General features: G+C 46.8%; 1 protein-coding gene across 3 annotated transcripts in view; it reads right to left on the bottom strand.

Annotated features, from left to right (window-relative positions):
• CFAP65 (cilia and flagella associated protein 65) overlaps window positions 1–17,998 on the bottom strand; it is a 31,870-nt gene that overhangs the window by 1,912 nt on the left and 11,960 nt on the right. For 2 of the 3 annotated variants that reach the window (XR_008975019.1, XM_057430005.1), the window contains exons 13-29: window positions 17,563–17,787; window positions 16,740–16,892; window positions 15,657–15,822; window positions 14,981–15,109; window positions 13,882–14,107; window positions 13,018–13,146; window positions 12,492–12,668; window positions 11,747–11,813; window positions 7,811–7,921; window positions 6,835–7,026; window positions 5,963–6,121; window positions 4,510–4,653; window positions 3,934–4,050; window positions 3,229–3,357; window positions 2,686–2,751; window positions 903–1,117; window positions 400–549 (exon numbers count right to left, since the gene is read on the bottom strand). Coding sequence is in view for 2 of the 3 variants with exons in the window: in XM_057430005.1 (XP_057285988.1) it covers window positions 400–549; window positions 903–1,117; window positions 2,686–2,751; window positions 3,229–3,357; window positions 3,934–4,050; window positions 4,510–4,653; window positions 5,963–6,121; window positions 6,835–7,026; window positions 7,811–7,921; window positions 11,747–11,813; window positions 12,492–12,668; window positions 13,018–13,146; window positions 13,882–14,107; window positions 14,981–15,109; window positions 15,657–15,822; window positions 16,740–16,892; window positions 17,563–17,787 (2,555 nt within the window). In the remaining variant the exon portion in view is untranslated. The remainder of the gene's footprint in view (window positions 1–399; window positions 550–902; window positions 1,118–2,685; window positions 2,752–3,228; window positions 3,358–3,933; window positions 4,051–4,509; window positions 4,654–5,962; window positions 6,122–6,834; window positions 7,027–7,810; window positions 7,922–11,746; window positions 11,814–12,491; window positions 12,669–13,017; window positions 13,147–13,881; window positions 14,108–14,980; window positions 15,110–15,656; window positions 15,823–16,739; window positions 16,893–17,562; window positions 17,788–17,998) is intronic. The other variant, XM_057430007.1, reaches the window with a different exon arrangement.

Here is a 17,998-nt window from a genome sequence, read left to right as displayed (position 1 = left end):
TTGCTTTCTGGGCCTGAGAGAGCCATAAAGAAGGCTTGAGATAAGGAAACTTCCTTTCCCTCCCCAGCACTGGTTCTTTACATTTTTGCAGCTGACAGAAAAAATAGGTGAATGTCAACGCAGCCTGTTCCAAGCTCATGGCACCAAAATGCCCTGGTGTCCTGGGTACTGACACCATTCACTAAAGAGAGATGGGCCCAGCGCCTAGCTAGGGAGCAAGATCCTGCCTCTGGCTATCACACCAGGGCTTCTGAGCTCTAGTTCCCAGTGCAGCCTTTTCCAGGCTGCATCTCCCATTCTGGTGCAGCAGGAGGGCACAGATTCCTCTGGGATTAGCAGAGGGCTGGCCATGCTGCACACATTCCCCTCCAAACTGGGTGGGGGTAAAAGGATACACACCTGATGACACCTGCGAGTATGTCAGTCACTATCTGCAACTCCTGTTTCGAAGCAGCAGCCAGGGACAGCCTTTTGGGCTCCATTTCCATTCTGTTTTTGTCCCTTCTCCCATCCACAAATTTGGTTTCCAAGCGCTGGTCGCTGAAGGGCCTGGGAAAGAAGGAATTATTCTGTCAGTGGCAGAATCAAACTGCCAAAGACCTGCATCCTCCTGTTTGAGCAGCAGCACTGCAGGCAAACAGGGAGCAGTGCAGGAGTGGGAGCTGCTGCATCTGTGAAAGCTGCAGGGACGCTGTCATGAGAGAGGAGCACCAAGCTCTGACAGTATCTTCTTTTTGAGGTAAAGAGACAAAAAAGTCGTGTTAGCTAATGCTGGGGAAAGCAAGGCACCACTTGCTTAATACTGCGGCACTGGAGGGGAACAGAGCGGAGCTCCAAGTTCAGTGCACACCACAGCATGAGCAGCCCTGACTCAGATGAAGACGCAAATCCAAAAAGCTTACCAGAACAAGAAGTACTTGTGGAGTTCAGAGGTGAATTTGTTGAAGAAGTCCTCAAGAGAGTAGGCAGTGGCTGTCACACCAAGGTGTAAGAGGATGGGCTTGGGAGGCTCTGGTTTGATCCACACCCAGCTGGATTCTTTGTCCAACAGCCGCCTCCTGTCAACGTGTCCAGCTGGCTGATTTGGTGTAGGGTGGTTTTTAATAGGGGGTAATGTCTATTAGAGAGAAAGAAATGGCAGGTAGTGAGCTGCTCCTTTGGCCACAGATGGGCTGGTGTAGGTGGGAGCACAGGCCTGAGTGCTCAGGCCTGGACAGGAGAAAGCATCAGAATGATCTTGGCACTGCAGTTCTCCCATCAGACACAAGTAGCCATGCTGGGAATCAGGTCCACTCTATCCTCCCTGCCTAGCATGCCAGCCCTGAGGGTTAGCAGGACTTCAAGGTCTCCCCAGGGTACTTGGGATTGTTGTATTCCTATCCATCTCTTTTGGAACTCCGGGATGTGCAGAAACGCATGCAAAAATAGTCTCCCAAGCCTTGAAGGGAACCAGGAACTGACTCCTGCTATACCACATGGGCCAGTTTGGGTTCGCATTACCAGCAGTCAGTCTGGGGGAAGTTTCTTAGAGTAGGAGTAGTCCAGAAGCCTGGGCCAGAAGAACACCACCCAGTTTTGGAGAAGCCCTCACCCATCGCAAAACTTCAGTAACCGTTGGGACATAACTGTCCAGTCTCTGAGAATGAGGCCAGAGGCCTTCACTGCTCCAGACACAGAACAGTCGATTGCAGGCTCCAAATTAACACTGGGAGAAAAACCCTATAGGACTAAACAAAACTGCTTTTACTTTTCCTCAACCATCCTTACATTCATCCCAGTGAATGCCTCAACCTGCATCACTGATTACATGTAACAGCACAGGGCAGACAGTCCAAAGCTAGAGCTGCCCTGAGTTGATATCTTCACACAGTACAGTTGAGGATATGCAGAGGCACTCTGCAGGGTCCCAGGAGCACTGCTACAGCCTTACTATGATGGGAATCCTGAGATAACAAGCTGTGTCTCCTAGCTGAGTCACTCTGCTCAGGCCCAGCCTCACGCAAGCTCCCCTTGACCCTTCCACCTCTTGGGTTAGCTGGTTCTCCGCAAGCCCTGTCATTCCCACAGCATGTACTGCAGATGGCTGTACACACAGTGTGGCTCTGCCTTTGGGCTCAGGCAGTTCTGCAGAGCATTTGCTGGGACCTTGTCTCACACCTTGCCACAACTGCTAGAGAAGCTGTCACAGTTGTGCAAACTTCAGGGGCAAATTGAGCTTTAAATTTTTCTGAGCACTTAACTTCAGGCAGTCCCAGCTTGCAGTTTCTCCTGAGGCACAGAGTACAGGTCTTTTAGCAGTGTAGTCTGCACCACGTCACGCCAAGGTCCTGCCGCTTTCTGTCATGGCACGCATTCCATTGTGGCCACAGCATGAAACCAGCCCAGGTACTGACTGCCCTGTGTGCATCTTTCCTGCTTATTCAAAACCTTTCCACCTTTCTCCAGTCATGGGTGTACGTTTGGTTCCAGTTTCACTTCCTGTTCACCTCAGCTGGAAAGTTACTGCCAACATGGCACAGTCAGTCTGCTGCTTTTGGCTTCTCCAAACAATCTGTCTCCCAAAGCCTTGAAGCAACAAATCATGCTGTGCTCTCTGTTCAGGCTCCCATGCTGTGATATCAGCATCTGCCTCTTTTCTATAGCAGTCAGTTTGATCCTACTATGGGTGAGACAGGTCTGACTTACCTTGTATCTCCTCATCACAGCTGAGGATTCAGGAAGAATTTCTGTCTCAGCAGAACCTGATGACCTCTGAAAAGAAAGGGAGATGGCAGGGAGAAGGAAGAGAAATTCTTATAGGAAAGATATGGAGCATAACAAGACTCCAGGATTTTGTTTTACTTTGTCCCAGCTGAGTCAATGACCTCATCCTCCCATTCTTCACTCAGGCCACATTCTTACTGGCAGTTACACATTTCTCTCCAGTGTTTATTCATAGCTAAAAATCCAGTCATCAGCTTCCAGAGCCACTGTCTTTGTTTCCCCTAAGGCTTCTCATGCACTTCCAAATTTCAGACAATCATTAGCAATTTCAGAGTTTGTGATTCTTGTCTAAAAACCAGCATCTCCTTTTCTGCTATCTACAGACCAGCTATGGGATCTTGAATAGATCAGAGTCTCATATCCTCTTATCAACTTGCCTAGATTTTTTTAAAGAACATTTCTTGTTAACATGGGATGCTGTTTCTGAGCTGAACTAAGCTGGTGTAAAGTTCTGGCAGTACTTACCCCTGCAGGTGACTTTTGCTTCCCCAGGTCCTTCTCTGTGATGGTGAATTCCACAGCCTGCCTCGCCTTCTCCTTCTCCCACTCCTGCAGCTCCCTCTTGTACTGAGCCAGGGACTCCTGGATGTATAGCTATGAAGCAAGTTTGGAGTGAGCAGGGCTAGAAAGGAGCTGTAAATAATACAGTCTCTGGCTCAACCCCATGCCTATCATCAATTTCTCCCTTCCAAGAGATCCCAGGCAGAAGCCCACTCCCTTTCCATGTCTTCCAGTAGCAAAAAGGGAGAGAACCATTATTGTAAGACTGATACAGAGAAGAAACAATCTCTTGCCGAAGAATAAACGTCCAGAGGGACACTACTGCAAGTCTGTGCCCTCACTAATATTACAGAAGCAAGACTTGCTTTTTACAGATACTTAAAGTCTCTGACATCCACTGAAAACCACTTCCATTCAAACTGTGACTGCCTGTAGCTGCGTTCAAGTCACAAAGCCATGTTTCACAATTACACATCATCTAGTGAGCCACACAGACACTTAAACCACCAGAAGAGACGAAGCTCAGTATCTTCAGGAACGAGAAGCACTGGCCAGCCTTATGGAGCAAAGTAGGATTCCTTCAGCTTACTGACTGCTGGGGGCAGCCATTTGGGAACTGTGGTGACATGCCCAGGTGATGGTAATGCACGGGCACCTCCTGGGTCTCACCTCACACACCAGATCTGTGCTGCAGAAGGAAGCAGTCCCTGAAGGTTGCAGTGTGATGAAGCAGGGGATGCTTTCTCCAGGCTGCACAACCCCTACTTCTGGAGCAATCTGTAACATCTGGGAAAAAAAACAAACAACAAACCCAAGCCACAGAGGAGCTGTTTCATTGTCCTGGACCCTTCCTATGTGCCTTCACTTTGTAGGAAACACAGGACTGTGGGAATTTTCTCCCTTCCCCTCTCACAGGTATATGACATGAGTGAGGTACAGCTGATATAGTGCAAGAACAACCACAGACTTTGCTGGTAGATGTGGTCCTGAGGTTCATTATTGCATTCTGTAGTTCCGGGTTCGTGTATCCTCACTGAAGTCTTCAGATTTCCCTCTGAATTCTGTCTTTCCCCCCTGTCCTGACCCTTGCCTTCACTCTTCTCTGCCCTTTCCTTTCAACAGCTAGTACAAAAGCCAGTTCCTTAGGACTGTTTCTGAATGTCCGGTTGAAAATGGAGTTGTAAGGTGCTTTCAGGACACAACAGAGATGGGCAAGAAGGCGGTAGAGGAAAGAGAAGGACTTACCCTCTTGTCTTTGCAGGTGCTTATCTGCCAGGCAAACACAACAGTCTTGCTCTCTGAGATATTGTTGAGAAAGACAAGTCGACTAGCTTTAGCACAGTCTGGGATATTTCCAAAACAAATCCTTCTGTGGGACAAGGTGGCTGCCTGCAGGAAGCAAGGTGAAACAAGGAGAAATAGAGGAAAGGAAGATGGGATGTGGCCACTGGGGAAGGGCAATCATAGTCACCTTGAAGTTATCCAGCAATTCATGGATGATATTTGCCAGTTATCTTTACCATAACAACTCGAGGGAATGTTACCTTTCTCTCATTTTTGCTCTGGTTACAATGACCCTTTACATCAAGAGGACAGCCCTGTTGCAGTGGGATTGAATGAGTAATGAATAGAACATAACACTGGTGCTGGGGCAGGGACCAGCAGCGCTCAGATTCCCTCTGCAACACCTGCAGTCCAGGCCTTTTCCTACTTCGGTTGGCAAACACATCAAGTGTGTCCTTGCCCAAATCATCATCAACTTGAATGTGAGTTTTGGGAAACTGCTCCCTACCACACCTTGCTAATAGTCTGTCCCATTCTCCAGGCAAACTCCGATTAATTACATTGGTCACTGGAGAAGCTAATGACTCTTGGTTACAGACAACAGAGCCTTGTGGAACGACGTCTTTGTTGCCAGCCTGAGACAGGTTTTTAATCATCTCTCTGCTATACCCAGGAACGCAGTCGCCCTGCTGGAAGCCAGAGCATATGTAGCTATGGCTGAGCTCCAAGCTAGGCACACTAATGGCAGCAAGGATGAATCCTTTACCTGCCCGGACTACACCTCTGCTGATGCTGTTTAATGCTGATTCATTACACTGTGGGTAATGAATAAATCTGTGAGTGAATTTAACAACTGATTTTCCCAGGCTGGCAGGCAGGCTCAGACCAGGCCAAACAAGCTCCCGCTGAGCCAGTGACAGGTTAAACACGTGCATTCCTCAGGAAGTGCCTGAATGAGTGACTATCCTGGAGTCTGCATTCAGGTTATGAATCATCTGAGTTTAGGTGTGAAATGGTAACAGCCAAGCCCTGGTAGGGTATGTCAGGAGCATAATGGTTTTTTTGTGAATGAATTGCCAAAGAAAAAGGTGTTGCAGCTGCCAATGAAAAAGCTAGCTGTGATGGAGGGTAATTTCCAATAGAAAATTCAGAACATGAACAAAGCCTAAAGCCTTTTTTTGTTCTAATGACAGTGGAAGCAGCAAGCTGGAAAGACAGCACCTTTCAGAACAACTGCTTTTTATGAGTTAAGCTCTAGATGACATGCTGGAAGGGAAATATCTTGCTCTATCTCATGGCAAATGAACACTTCTGCAACAAAGACTATTGCTAGATGGGGCCACTTGCATGTTTTAGTCTCTCACACGCATTTCTGGATTGTTCATACTGGCCATATCAGCATGCCTGGACTTACCTGCCCAGGCACAGTTAGTTTGGTAGAACCTGAAAAGACTGAAGGAAGCAAAACTTTACTGGATGAAGCAGTCCCTTCTACGGTGTTTGGATCGTAGCCTTCTCCCTTGAAAGTGATCACAGCTGATTCACCTCCCAGGATGTGGATGGGAACATCAACCTGCCTTGGACAAGAACAGGGTTTTAAGTCCAGAGTCATATTTGTGAGAGATGTGCAATAAGCTAATATACTGACTAATGGACTAGTTTAAATACAACATATGAATGGATGAAAAGAAATCCAGTCTTTTGTTCCCTCAGGCTTTGCCCTTCCCTGCTAACTATGAGATAGGAAGAGAGTCCCTCTTGGAGCAAAAGTTGAGTTTTAGATTTATTTATTTTTCCATGCATCCACTGCAGAGTGGGGCAACTAATGGTGATCCAGCTCTGGCCCTGCCTGCCTGCTGCAGCCTGGGACGAAGGTCTTTGGGAACACAGTTTGGAGAGGCCTGCAGCAATGTACACTGCATTGATAAAAGACACCAACTTCAGTCTCTTTGGTGAAGTTACTGAAGGCCAAGAATGAGCCCAAAATCTGATCAGATACTGTTGATATCCTCAGTCACTGTTTGATCCTTGAAAAATAGGATGACTTTGATTGTGGAAGAAACCTATTCTTTGGGAAGAAGAAACTTCGGAGATAGCAATCTATCTGCTCAATTTCCTGAACAAACCAGCCACTCAGTAGCTTTCAAGACTCTTTGCTTCCTGAATGAATGGAGCTCAATTCAGCTGCAGCATGACATGGACCAGCCATCATTAACAGATCTAAAGAGTTTTAGGCACACAACAAAAGAAATAAATGGTTTCTGGCAATCATGAGGAGGGTCTTACCATGTATGTTCTAGCTTCCAGTGGTGAGAAGATCCACTCAATGTGGCCTGTTATGCCAGGGGGGATTTCACCTCTAGGAGTTAGGCAGACAAACACAGGATGCTGAAAATTCTCCTTCTGGATCTTCATAACCTCGTCCAGCTGAACCTCAAATATCACCGGCACGGAGCCGCCATTGTAGAGTTCATAAATCTAAAGTGAGTGAGAGAGAGCAGAGCTTCTTACATCATGCACAAGTTCAACTAGTTAGCACTTCCTCAGAGGACTCTGATAAGCATTAATAATTAATTAGGCAGCTTGTCTCCTAAGAATGAGGAGACCTCATAGTGTCAACATTTATCACTGAGGTTCTAATAGGAGACTGTGCTGAGGGTTTATCACCACCCATGTACATTAATAACTACAGTGCCTCTCCTAGTGGTGCCCTGCAAATTCAGTCTAGTAGAAAATGAATACAAATTAGCTAAAGGGATCACTGTAAAGCAGATTACTTGAAATGCAAAACCACTCATATTAAAGTGATCTTAATTCAATTCAGACTTGTTCATTTCTCAAGTAAATTAGGTAGAATAAGAATGAAAGCCGCCTTTTTGCTGAATAAGTGCTTAAGGAAGTTTAATTCATTTACTAAAAAGCTAATCAGGATTTATTTCCAGAGTGCCTGCAGCAGCTAGACAGGTTTTTCACTTGGATCCAGTGCAAGAGAGTAAGGGGATGGCCTAACACACCTCATAAGCATTCTGGCTAGAGTTAAAGCCAAATCTTGTCAAACTGGAGATGGTGAAAGGTACTTTCCCTGCTGCATATCCCCGGAGGCATTTCCAGACTCTGCTAGTCTCAAAGCTCTCCTGTAATGCTTTCCTTTGGAGGCCATTCTGTTTTCTGGGAAATGCCTTGGATACTGCTTATCCTCGGGACACAGTAACACTAGCTCCTTCCCCCCACTTGCTGCTGGGATTGGCCTCAGGATGCTCACCTGTGTGGGGGGGTGGGAGGTCCCAATGGCAATGGGTGTGAAGAGGTGCTTTGAGGATGTAAAATGAATGTACTGCTGGCCCTCTTCCACTGTCACACCGCTGAAGTTCAGCTACAGTAGAAACAAACACAGTCACTTTCTTACAGGGGCTTGGTCCCATCATGAACAATTGCACAAGGACTCTGAAGGACTTTGCAAGTTGAGGTCAACAGTTACAGATTTAAGTAGTCCTAAGAAAAAGGCAAGGAGACAGAGAGCCTACTCAATGGTTGGCTCTCCTCTGAAAGGTTTTTACATTTCGCTTCAGAGAGAAGGTACTTTTCTCTCAGCTGTCAGGCACTAGCTCAGTGTTTCTCTGTGCAAGTATATGGTAGAAATTCTCCATGAATGAAAGTGTCTGAACTGTACATAAGACAGTGTGCAGCTGTGACAAATCCTTTGGAAACACAGGATTTTAGGTAAGTAATGGTTTCCTCTTGGAAAGGACCATCTGGATGTCTTCACTCTGGAGGACATCCTACTCCAAGAATATGTCTAACAGTCCAAAAACTGCAAGAAGATCCCAGCTGAATTTTGAGCAATCAAGTAATGATCAACAGCAAAGCAGCCACAAGGCACTTCAAGCAAAGCAGAGATTTGCAGAGCTATTTCATGGAAAGGAAGACACACGGTATTCTGCATTTTGAGAAAACTGCAGTCAGCCTGGACATCAGTCATGATGCATGATTTCCTGCAGGATCACCCAAAGCACCCTTGAGCTGTCTGCCTTGAGGTAGAGGCTGCAAAGCAGTCACAGAGCTAGTAAAATCTTTGCATGGGCCAAAGGGAGATAAGTTGCTGCAGTTCGTAATTAACTAAAGCATGGCTATTTTTCAAGTGCATATGCAGAAGATGGAGAGGATGTTAGCGATGGCAGGTGGATGCCTTGGACAGACCCCTGCAGGAGATATGATATCAGCTGCTTAAAAAGAGCAGAGAATGCCAGTTCCTCTAAAACAACCCATTCTGTTTTAGCTCCATAAGCAAAGTGAGGAGGGAGAAGGGACTAGAAGTACAATGCTAACAAGGTCTCGCATGGGATCTTTTCAAAGCACTACATGAGCATTCAGCCTCCTGAGAGCGTCAGCAAGCCAGATGAAGTGCAAACAGGAAGAGGACCAAAGCTGGTGCTTTCAAACTGCAAGGGAAAAAGGGTCAGGAACCTTCCTGAGCTTTAGGAGTAAAATACCCATTTGTATTTGGTCAAAAAAAAACCCTACCTTGGATTCCACTAGACCAGAACTACCGAGGAAAAATTGCCACCGATTTTCATAGACACAAGATGCACCATTCAGAGGACTGTCAGTTAAAGGAAGACAAATACAGAAAAGTAAAGACCTGCTGCAATCAGTTCTCCTTCCATAGTGCAGAGATCTTGTCTCACAGCAATGACTGAGAGGGGCAGGGATGTCAGATTCCCCAGAGAGCAGAGCTGCCTGGAGAGCATGTGGCAGAGGTGACAGCATCTCACAAAACCTAATTAGCAGCTCTGAAGTGAAGCACAAACACTTCAAATTTATGGATGCTCTGTGCTTGGGGATTCTCCCTGGGAATCCAAGCTTTCTCTCCAGTGAGTTCTGGGAACCAGTCTACCTCATCCTGCAACACCTGCAGCTGGCTGAGCTTTTCCTACTGAAACTGCTGAGGGCTGCAGATTCTGCCTGGCCAAATGATCCTGGAGCTCTGAGAACAAGGTCACATCTGCACTCTTACAGGCAGGCTATGTCAGTGAGGCAAAGGACAACCTGTGAGAGCACTAGGCAGCAAGAGGCCCTGTTTCCCTACTGTGCAAGGGATTGGGTAACACAAAAGTCCCATAGAAGTTTCATCCTGCAGCCGGAAAAAAATTGCCAACGGGAAATCGGTTTGAATCCTTCAGAGCACCTGTAAATCTAGCTACAACACAGGACTGAAAGCTGGCCACAGAGAGGGAAGTGAGTAATAAAGAGGGAGCTCCTCCTAAAGATGAAGCAGACAGGTTCTGTTGGTGAAGCAGAGTGGGAGGTCAAAATCTGACCACATGGATAGAACCACAACAGAAGTGAATTTGGACCTCCAAAAAGTGAGGCATTGGCTTGCAGCTGGCTAACATCACTGCTCTGAAGCCAGGCAATTTGGAATTTGACAGAATGACCAAGCAGTACCCAGCCCAATGATCTCTACCTTGCTTATTGGTGTTTTCTCAACTTTCCAAAGCTTAACTTTTGGCTTGATAATACCCAAAATGTCACCCCAAGGTTACCTTCCCTTAAGGTTAGCTTATGTTCTGCACATTTCACCAGATTCCCAGGTGAGGATCTGCTATGCATGAGCTTGCTTAGAGCAGTCTCTGCCGTGAGACCTGGCAGCTCTGTGCCTTTCATGCCATGACTGAAAGGACAGAAGACACACTCTGTTCAGCCTCCTGAGCTGCCCTCTCTGCAGAGGGAGGAACCTTTTCTACTCACACTTTCTGATATTAGCAGTTAAGTACTGGCACTCAGGGATATTTTATCATCCCCAGGGCCTCCCACGCTTTTTCAGCCCCTTCTGCAGTGACAACATGAGGTAGGGTGGTGGCCTCTAGTAGCCACCAAAGCAACTGGCTATGTGGCAAGAGAGGATGTGTGCCCTACAGGCTTCTGTGTGCTCCAAAGCCTATTCCCTCACTGGCCAGCTGGTGAAATGCCCACAGCCACTCTCAGGATTGTGCCAGGCAGGCAGAGCACAGGGAGCCTGTCCAAGGGCTTTGAGGGAAGGCACAGTTAAGCCAATGTTTGAATAGCTTGGTCAAAGGGTTGGATTTTCAGCTGACAACAGTCCTGAAAGAAAAGAAAAATAGAAGAGATGTGTGAACACTATGTTCTCATAGGAAACTTCAGAGACAGAAAGTGAGGCGCAGCTGGGCATGGGCTATGCTCCACAGAGCAAAAGGTGACTTTGACTCTACATGACAGTTTGAGAAAGGGGGAAGAGAGAGAAAAGAGTTGCAAGCCTGAGGAAAGGCTCAGGAAAAACACACTACAGATCAGGTGTGTGGTGCTTTAGCAAGCAATGAAGCAAGATGCATGAGTAGGAAGCTCCTCTATCACTGGAAGAAGGAATAAGTGGGTGGACAAAGGCAGCAGGGCTGCAGTGGGAACAACCAACCAGTGATGCAGGGAGTACGTTCTGGGTCTGGGGAAGCAGCTGCCTCCATACCTCAGAGCTGGAGCTGCTTTGCCACCTCATGCTGGCCTGTGTGTGCCCAAATTGCAGCCAGTGCGGGTGTTACTTTTGGAGAAAAGCACATTCCAGGGAGATTGAAGAGTGCAGAGAGATGATGAGATGGGGACAGTCAGGAAAGCTGTGTAGGAGTGAAGTATGATGGGCTGCAGATCTGAGCTCCATGATCACTGCGTGGAAGAACTCATGGTGACACAAATGAAACTAGGGGAAGCAAGCACAGATATACTCAAGTGTGGAAAGCATGCATGGACTGTAAAACCCAGGAAGGCTGGTTTGGGCTTCAAGATGGCTTGGAAGAGGAAGCAATTCTGTACTAACACCACCAATAAAATACAAAGGTTAACAAACAAACAACTAAACATAATAATAGTAATAACACTAAGAATAACTGCAACAATAATAAACAATAATGATGATAATAACAATAATTATCCTTTTACTGGAAAAAACAGCAGCTGCTATATCAAGAGCCGTTTTGCCACTGCACTGCACATCACACTGTGCTGAAACCATGCATTTGTCAGGGTGTTGGTTTTATGTCTCTGCTTGTCCCTCTGTTACTGCCTGGCCAGTGCAAATTACAGGGGAAGGCCACAGCCTCCTACATATCATGCAGCTTCTGGGGATTTTAATTCAGCTCCTACCTGCTGCTGTTCTGCAAAGAGAAGCAAAAGACACCTGCTATCTTACCAGAATCTCACGGCCATAGGAAACCTTCAGCAGGACAGGGAGGCTATCAATGCCAGTGAAATCATGTCTAACATGAAAGAAGAGACAGAGGAAAACATTAGAAACCAACCTTGTGCCCAGGGTGATAGAATCAGGGTCACACAGTACATTAGAGACAATTCAATTCCCAGCTAAAGAGTCACTGTTGTGTAAGGGCCACTGAGAGAAGGAGGGAACTGCTGTGTTTGGGTGGGAATGAGTGATGCAATGTTGATTTTAGTCATACACCCATTTAGGGGCCCAAGTTTCTAATGGCTAATGCCATTTGAAATGCCAGGACTTCACAGATCAGGTCTGTTGTGAAAGGGGAGGTGTCAGCTTTCTTCATACCCTCCACAGGCAGCTCTAGGTCTTGCAGCTCTAGCTGATGACAAAAATATCACTGTATGATCTATGCCACAGGAAGTGCAGCATCTTGTTTGTCTCCTCAACTGTCAGGTCAAGGCAGACCAGGGTCCCCAGCATGTCAGGTTAAACGTCTCTTGCACTGTAGTGTTAAAGGACACTAACAACATCCCCCTGAGGAAGACAAGCTTTGTGTGATCCAGAAACGGGACAAGCTCAGGGAATTTTTACTTGCCCAATCTCTGCTGGGCAAGGGGCATGTGAAGGGAAAGGATCCAGCATGGAAATACAGGGGACTGTGATGGCAGACGCTGTCCTGGCACACAGCATGAGGCACTGAAGTACAGGTTGTTGCCATTACCTGTGTGAGAGCTGGATAGATTCCTCCTGTCCTGGAAGAAGTTTCCCTGACTTTGGGGAAACACTGAAGAGCTGGTTATCCTGAATTCTCATCTCATGCAGCTCACGGGAGCTAAATTCAGCATCCTCTGCCCAGTGCTCCATGTCCAGCTTCTGATCAGAAGGAAACAGAAAGGCCCTAGGGAACCAGTTAGTTGATCAGCAAAAGACAAACAACTTCCCTAGGGCCATAGTCAGCATATTCAAACCAGCCAGGCTCAGCCTAGCTGGTGGATACACACCACATTTTGTCAGGTCTGACCTATAGACCTCTCTGACATTCCTTGTTTGCTTCCCCCCCCCCCCCCATCCAGACCCACCAGCAGATCTCAGTTGCAGCTTCACAACACAAGCTGCAACTAGAAAACCCACCCTGTTAATTTGCAAACGTCTCATAGCCCCTGTGAGCACTTGTATACCCCCTGACAGAAAAGAAGGGGTATACCCCCGTCTGGAAAGAAGGCTGAGCTCCCCAAAGCACTGCTTACCACTCCACAGGCACCACACCCTTGTTCTCCAGCAGGAGCATCACGAGGGTAGGCTCTGAGCCTATTGGAGCAGCCCCAAAGTTGAAATCCAGCAAGAGAGGCGTGTACACTGGAGGGCTCAAGCATGTGCTGGTCACAGGAGAGAAAGAAAAGGTTAAATTGAGACAGGAGGAAGAGTCAGTAGGGCATGACAAGGAAAAGGGTCACTCTATACTGGCTGTCTTCCTTCTAATTCTTATCTGACCTTATTTTCTTGGCCATTCTGGGAGGAAGGAAATGGGGTGTAAGGCAAGGTGTCTCTTTTCAGCTCCCTGGTACATACAACAAAATCACTGACATACTGGAGCTGATCCACTGGAGGACCACCAAGATGGTTGAGGGCTGAAGCACATTACTTACAAGGAGAGGCTGTGTTTGTTCAGCCTTATGAAGCAAGGGCTCACAGACAGCAACTGCACAAGTTGCAACACAAGATATTCCGATCAGATGCTAGGAAAAAAGTTTTTACCATGGAAGTGGTCAAATACCAGAATCAGGTCCCCACTCAAGCTGTGGTTTCTTTGTCCTCGGAGATATCCAGCACTGAACTGGACAAGGCCCTCAACAACCTGATCTAGTTGTTCCTGTTTTGAGCAAGGGGTTAGACCACAGACTTCTAGAGGTCCACTGCAATTAAATTATTCTTTGTTTCTGTGGCTCCTTTCTAGGGTGGGTAAGCAGAGAAGGAGGTGAATAACTACCTGAAGCAGCTAGGATGGAATAAGAGTGCCACATGGCAGTGAGCTGCAACACAAGCCAATGGCCACAGCATCTCTAGCTGATGCAAGGGACTGATAGATCCTCTGAGCCATTTCCTCATCTTACCTGTGCCTAGTGGGAATTCTGTAGATGAGCTCACTGGGAGTCGGGTCTTGCTTCAAGTACTTATTCAGTATGTCCAAGGAAAAGAGCCTCCAGAGGTGCAACTTGCTGATACCACTGCCACTGCCTGCTGAACAGGCATCTGTGATGCAGAAAGTTGGGTAGACACCTGTTGCTACAATGCAGCAGAGGGGCTGCTGCTCCTCTTCAGTTCTTGTAAGATCTGTAGCTGGGAAGAGAAAGAAATGTCAAAAAGTAGTCATGGACCATTAAGGGACAGCTGCCTGGGATAGCAAAACAGAGAGGCCCTATGCGGACCAAAGAAAGAGCAGGACTTTAGCGGCTTCTGAAAACCTGTAAACCCCTGACTTCCAGTTTTACCTTGACTTCTGCATTTAGAGATCACCAAGACTATGAATGTGGTCCTTCTCAACAATGTATTTACACAGGTTAATTATGCACTATGTGAACTCCCCCCTTTTTAATTTAAGTCTATAGCCTAGCCATTTTATGAAGTGCCCTGTTTTCAAGCTGAAAATCATAAACATTTGTTTACATCTTGTCTTCTCCATACCATTCAAGTGGCATTGCCATGCTCCACTTTCTAAGCTGGAAACTCCTTGCATAACTAGTGCCTTCTTGTTGCCCACCTCTGAATATTCCTGTTACATACTACACATTGTTACATTCCCTGTTATCCCTCTCCATGCCTTTTCTAGTTAAACTTCCTTCTTTCTCATACAGGGACCAATCCAGATCTGCCAAAAGGACCCCAGCTACATGGGACTGGTTGCATGAAGCTCTCAGAATGTGTTTCAGGACATATTGTAAAAGGCCATGATCACAGAGGAGCAGTGAATCTTGTGACCAGAGCAGAAGGAAACTTGGAGCTCTCCTTGTCTGTGTCTTATGGCTCAATCATCTCTAATCCCAAAAGGTGCATCTAAAAGGAGATAGCACATAGAATCTGGCTCTGGTGAATTGCTCATCACCAGATTTCTTCAGGCAGAACTCATACACTGGGAACTGTGAAGCTCAGCCTGTTACAACCCTGTCTACTTGGTTGGGAGGGAATGATTTTCCCAAAACACCCATCTCTCACCTGTGGGAGTGCAAAGAGCATATTTGATTGACCAGGTGTAATGCAGCCGACGGGCTGGCCTGACTGTTACTTGGACAAAAGCTCTTGACCTTGCAGGGATTGTCCCTCTGGAGTATTCCAGTTCTAGAGCTGTAGGAAAAAAGAGATTGTATGAGCTCTTGGCTCACATGTGTTCAGCGCAAAGATCCCTAAGCCTTCCTGCACTTAAGCTACTTCCCTCCCATGCCTAATCAATAGCAACAGCTTCAGATGTTAAAGTTGGGATTCCCAGGCTACAACTGTAGGCAGCTCATTGGGTCTACCCAGCCTGCCTTTGGCCAGCAATAACAGGGAACTTCTGCAGAGGAGGTCCTCTAGAAAGACAGCTAAGGGTTGCATTCCACCATTTCTCCTGGGAACTCCTTTAACTTTCTTCTCCACTGGAAAAGTACATCTTATTTCAAGGCCCAAGTTGGTCTAACTTCAGTTGTCATGCTCTGAGTTGTGCTTTTGCCAGCAAGACAGAAAAGTCACCTGCAGTAAATCCCTCAGCAAGGGAGCAGACACTTTAAGGTACTTAAAAGAATCAATGCAAGCTAGCCAGCAAGCAGCCCAACTTCTGAGTTTATGCTAGGTTGATTTTACAGAAGAGAGGGGAAAGCCAAGGCCCCATCCCATGCTAACTCCCTTACAGTACCCAGAGGATCGCTGCGGACCTCCTCGGTGTCAGGAGGCCCAGTGATCAGTTGTTCCACACTGAGGATGTACTTCAGAGAACAGATCCCATCATTTAGCAGTACAATGGTGCAGCTTTGCAGGTCACCAACCAGAACATTTCCAAGGTCCAGGTGCTCCTTTTCTGCCTGGAATACAAACCCGCCATTCAATGGTCACTGAGCATGCAGTTGAGTGTCACCACCACCCATCTCACCACACGCTGATCCTTTGGCACACACAGTGCAGTGCAAAGCACTCTCTGCTTTGTGTAGGACGTGGCATCCCCTGGGAGATGTCAGAAGAGGGCTGCAAGGGCTCAATCCCTCCTCCAAATTCTTTCTCCTACTGTTACTTAGGCTGCTTGCTGAACAGGATGCAGTGTATTCAGAGCTGTAAGTACACTAGCTGGCCAGCTGTATCTGGGACAAGCGCTGAGGTACGTCTGCTGGTCCCTCCATGACTGCATTAAGAGTCTCCCTCTCTTCTGGGCAGTCATCCACTCACATGCAATTTATAACGACTCAGTGTCTCTAAAACATTACCACCTATCTGTCCAATGTGATTGACATGGGGCAATGACTTACTAAGTATTATCTTATTTAGCTCTGGTTCCTTAAGAAACTTGCCTGAAAATGAAGATCTGCAGATAATGAGAGGCAAGCCAGGTGGATGTGTGCTGGCTACACCACTTGAACAGTTAGGTCCACTACATGTAAAAATCAGATTGATAGCAGGACAAATGGAGAAGGAGAGCAGACAGAATGAGAGGAGAGAGCTCCAAGTCCAAGGAGCTAAATAGCTTGCTTGATTCAGTCTGGAACAGAGGATTTGAGAGCAATCCAGAGGATTTGTACAGGTCACATTTGAACTGGCAGGACATTTACATCATGCTGTTGCCATTAGGCTGCCAGTTCTGTCATCTCCACTGAAAGCAACAGCTGGGAATTCTGCTGTAAATCCTTATTACTTGCCTCCGGTACAGATTGTGCAGAAAGGGGAAGCCCAAAACCCGCATCCTACCCTAGTATTCCTTCATACTATCCAGTGGGTCCCAGTTCCTTACCCTGATGGTGCCCAGTGCCCCCTCTCCAACAATCCGTAAGGCATAACAGACAGTTTCAGGACACACGGGGTCTGTTTTTTTTCTCCTCACAAACACCTTAGCTCGCAGCAGATACTTGATCTCCTTGTCAGGAGTGAAAGTCCATGCCTGAGCCTGAAATCACAAAAGGGAATAAGAGTGCTCACAGGAGCTCCAGATCAGAGCCAGACTTATACACCACATCAGTTGCATTCAGTGCACAGTCATTTCCTCTATTGCAGCCAACCTAGTCCTCCACAGACAATTCTGGAGACACTCTCACTTCAATCCTTCATCATCACTGCCTGTGTCAAAGGTTCATATTGGGAATGCACATTCAGATATCCAAAGCCAGGCTTTGGAGATGTGCTAGTCCTCACTACTCCGAACAAGCACTCAGGGAATATGGTAGAAGTTTAGAACCTGAATTTACGGATGGGAGAACAGAATTAAAAAAATCAGAAACCCTCTTGTGCTCTCATTTTTCTTCTGTCTATTAGCATCTCCTGGTGCATGACAAAGTCGCTGCTGTGTTAATGCCCAGTCCCCTCAAGTGTATCATTATCTGTTAACCCTGTTTAAGACCCGTTTTGTTCTGTAGTCAAGGACAGTGTCATCGTGTTTGGGAAAATCCATATCATAGGAACCAGAACAACTGCAGGTACTGGCTAGCAACCCACACTAAGACAGGTGTTCTCCAACTTTAGCATTAATCACCAAATGATTGGCAGCCCTCATATTTCTGCCCTAAATATTCCATACCTTTATTGTAGAGAACAAAATACTTGGCACAACTTGAACTTACCATGGCTTCATAGGGCTGGAGGATCCCTGCAGTGGGACTGACAGACAGGATCTTGCTGTCAGACTGACGGATCTTCCATGTGAAAACCATGGGTAGCCTTGTACAGTTTTTTATGGTATACATTCGTGTAAAAGAGGTCCCTATATAGACAGGTTTGAAGTATAGATTCCCTTCACCTTCTAAGAGCAAATTAAGGGACTCCCCACAACTCTGGAGAACAATTTCCTGTAGAATTAAGGGGAAAAGTATCACACATTAGCCTCTGGGAACACCTTGCAAAGATGTTGCTCCTTCCAGTAGAGAAGCAAGAACAAAACTGGGTCTGAGGGAGGAGGGGAGGGACTTTAGGCTATGCTGTCAAAGAGGGCCTTGAGCACAGTGTAGTACATTCTAGGAGATGGAAACCAAGGGAATAAGGGGTACAGGTGCAGCACAA

This window comes from Pezoporus wallicus, unplaced genomic scaffold, assembly GCF_028554395.1.
Source record: "Pezoporus wallicus isolate ANWC-B61680 ecotype Strahan unplaced genomic scaffold, APGP_CSIRO_Pwel_v1 contig_5261, whole genome shotgun sequence".
Taxonomy (NCBI): Eukaryota; Metazoa; Chordata; class Aves; order Psittaciformes; family Psittacidae; genus Pezoporus; species Pezoporus wallicus.
This window is presented reverse-complemented; position numbering and strand designations above follow the sequence as displayed.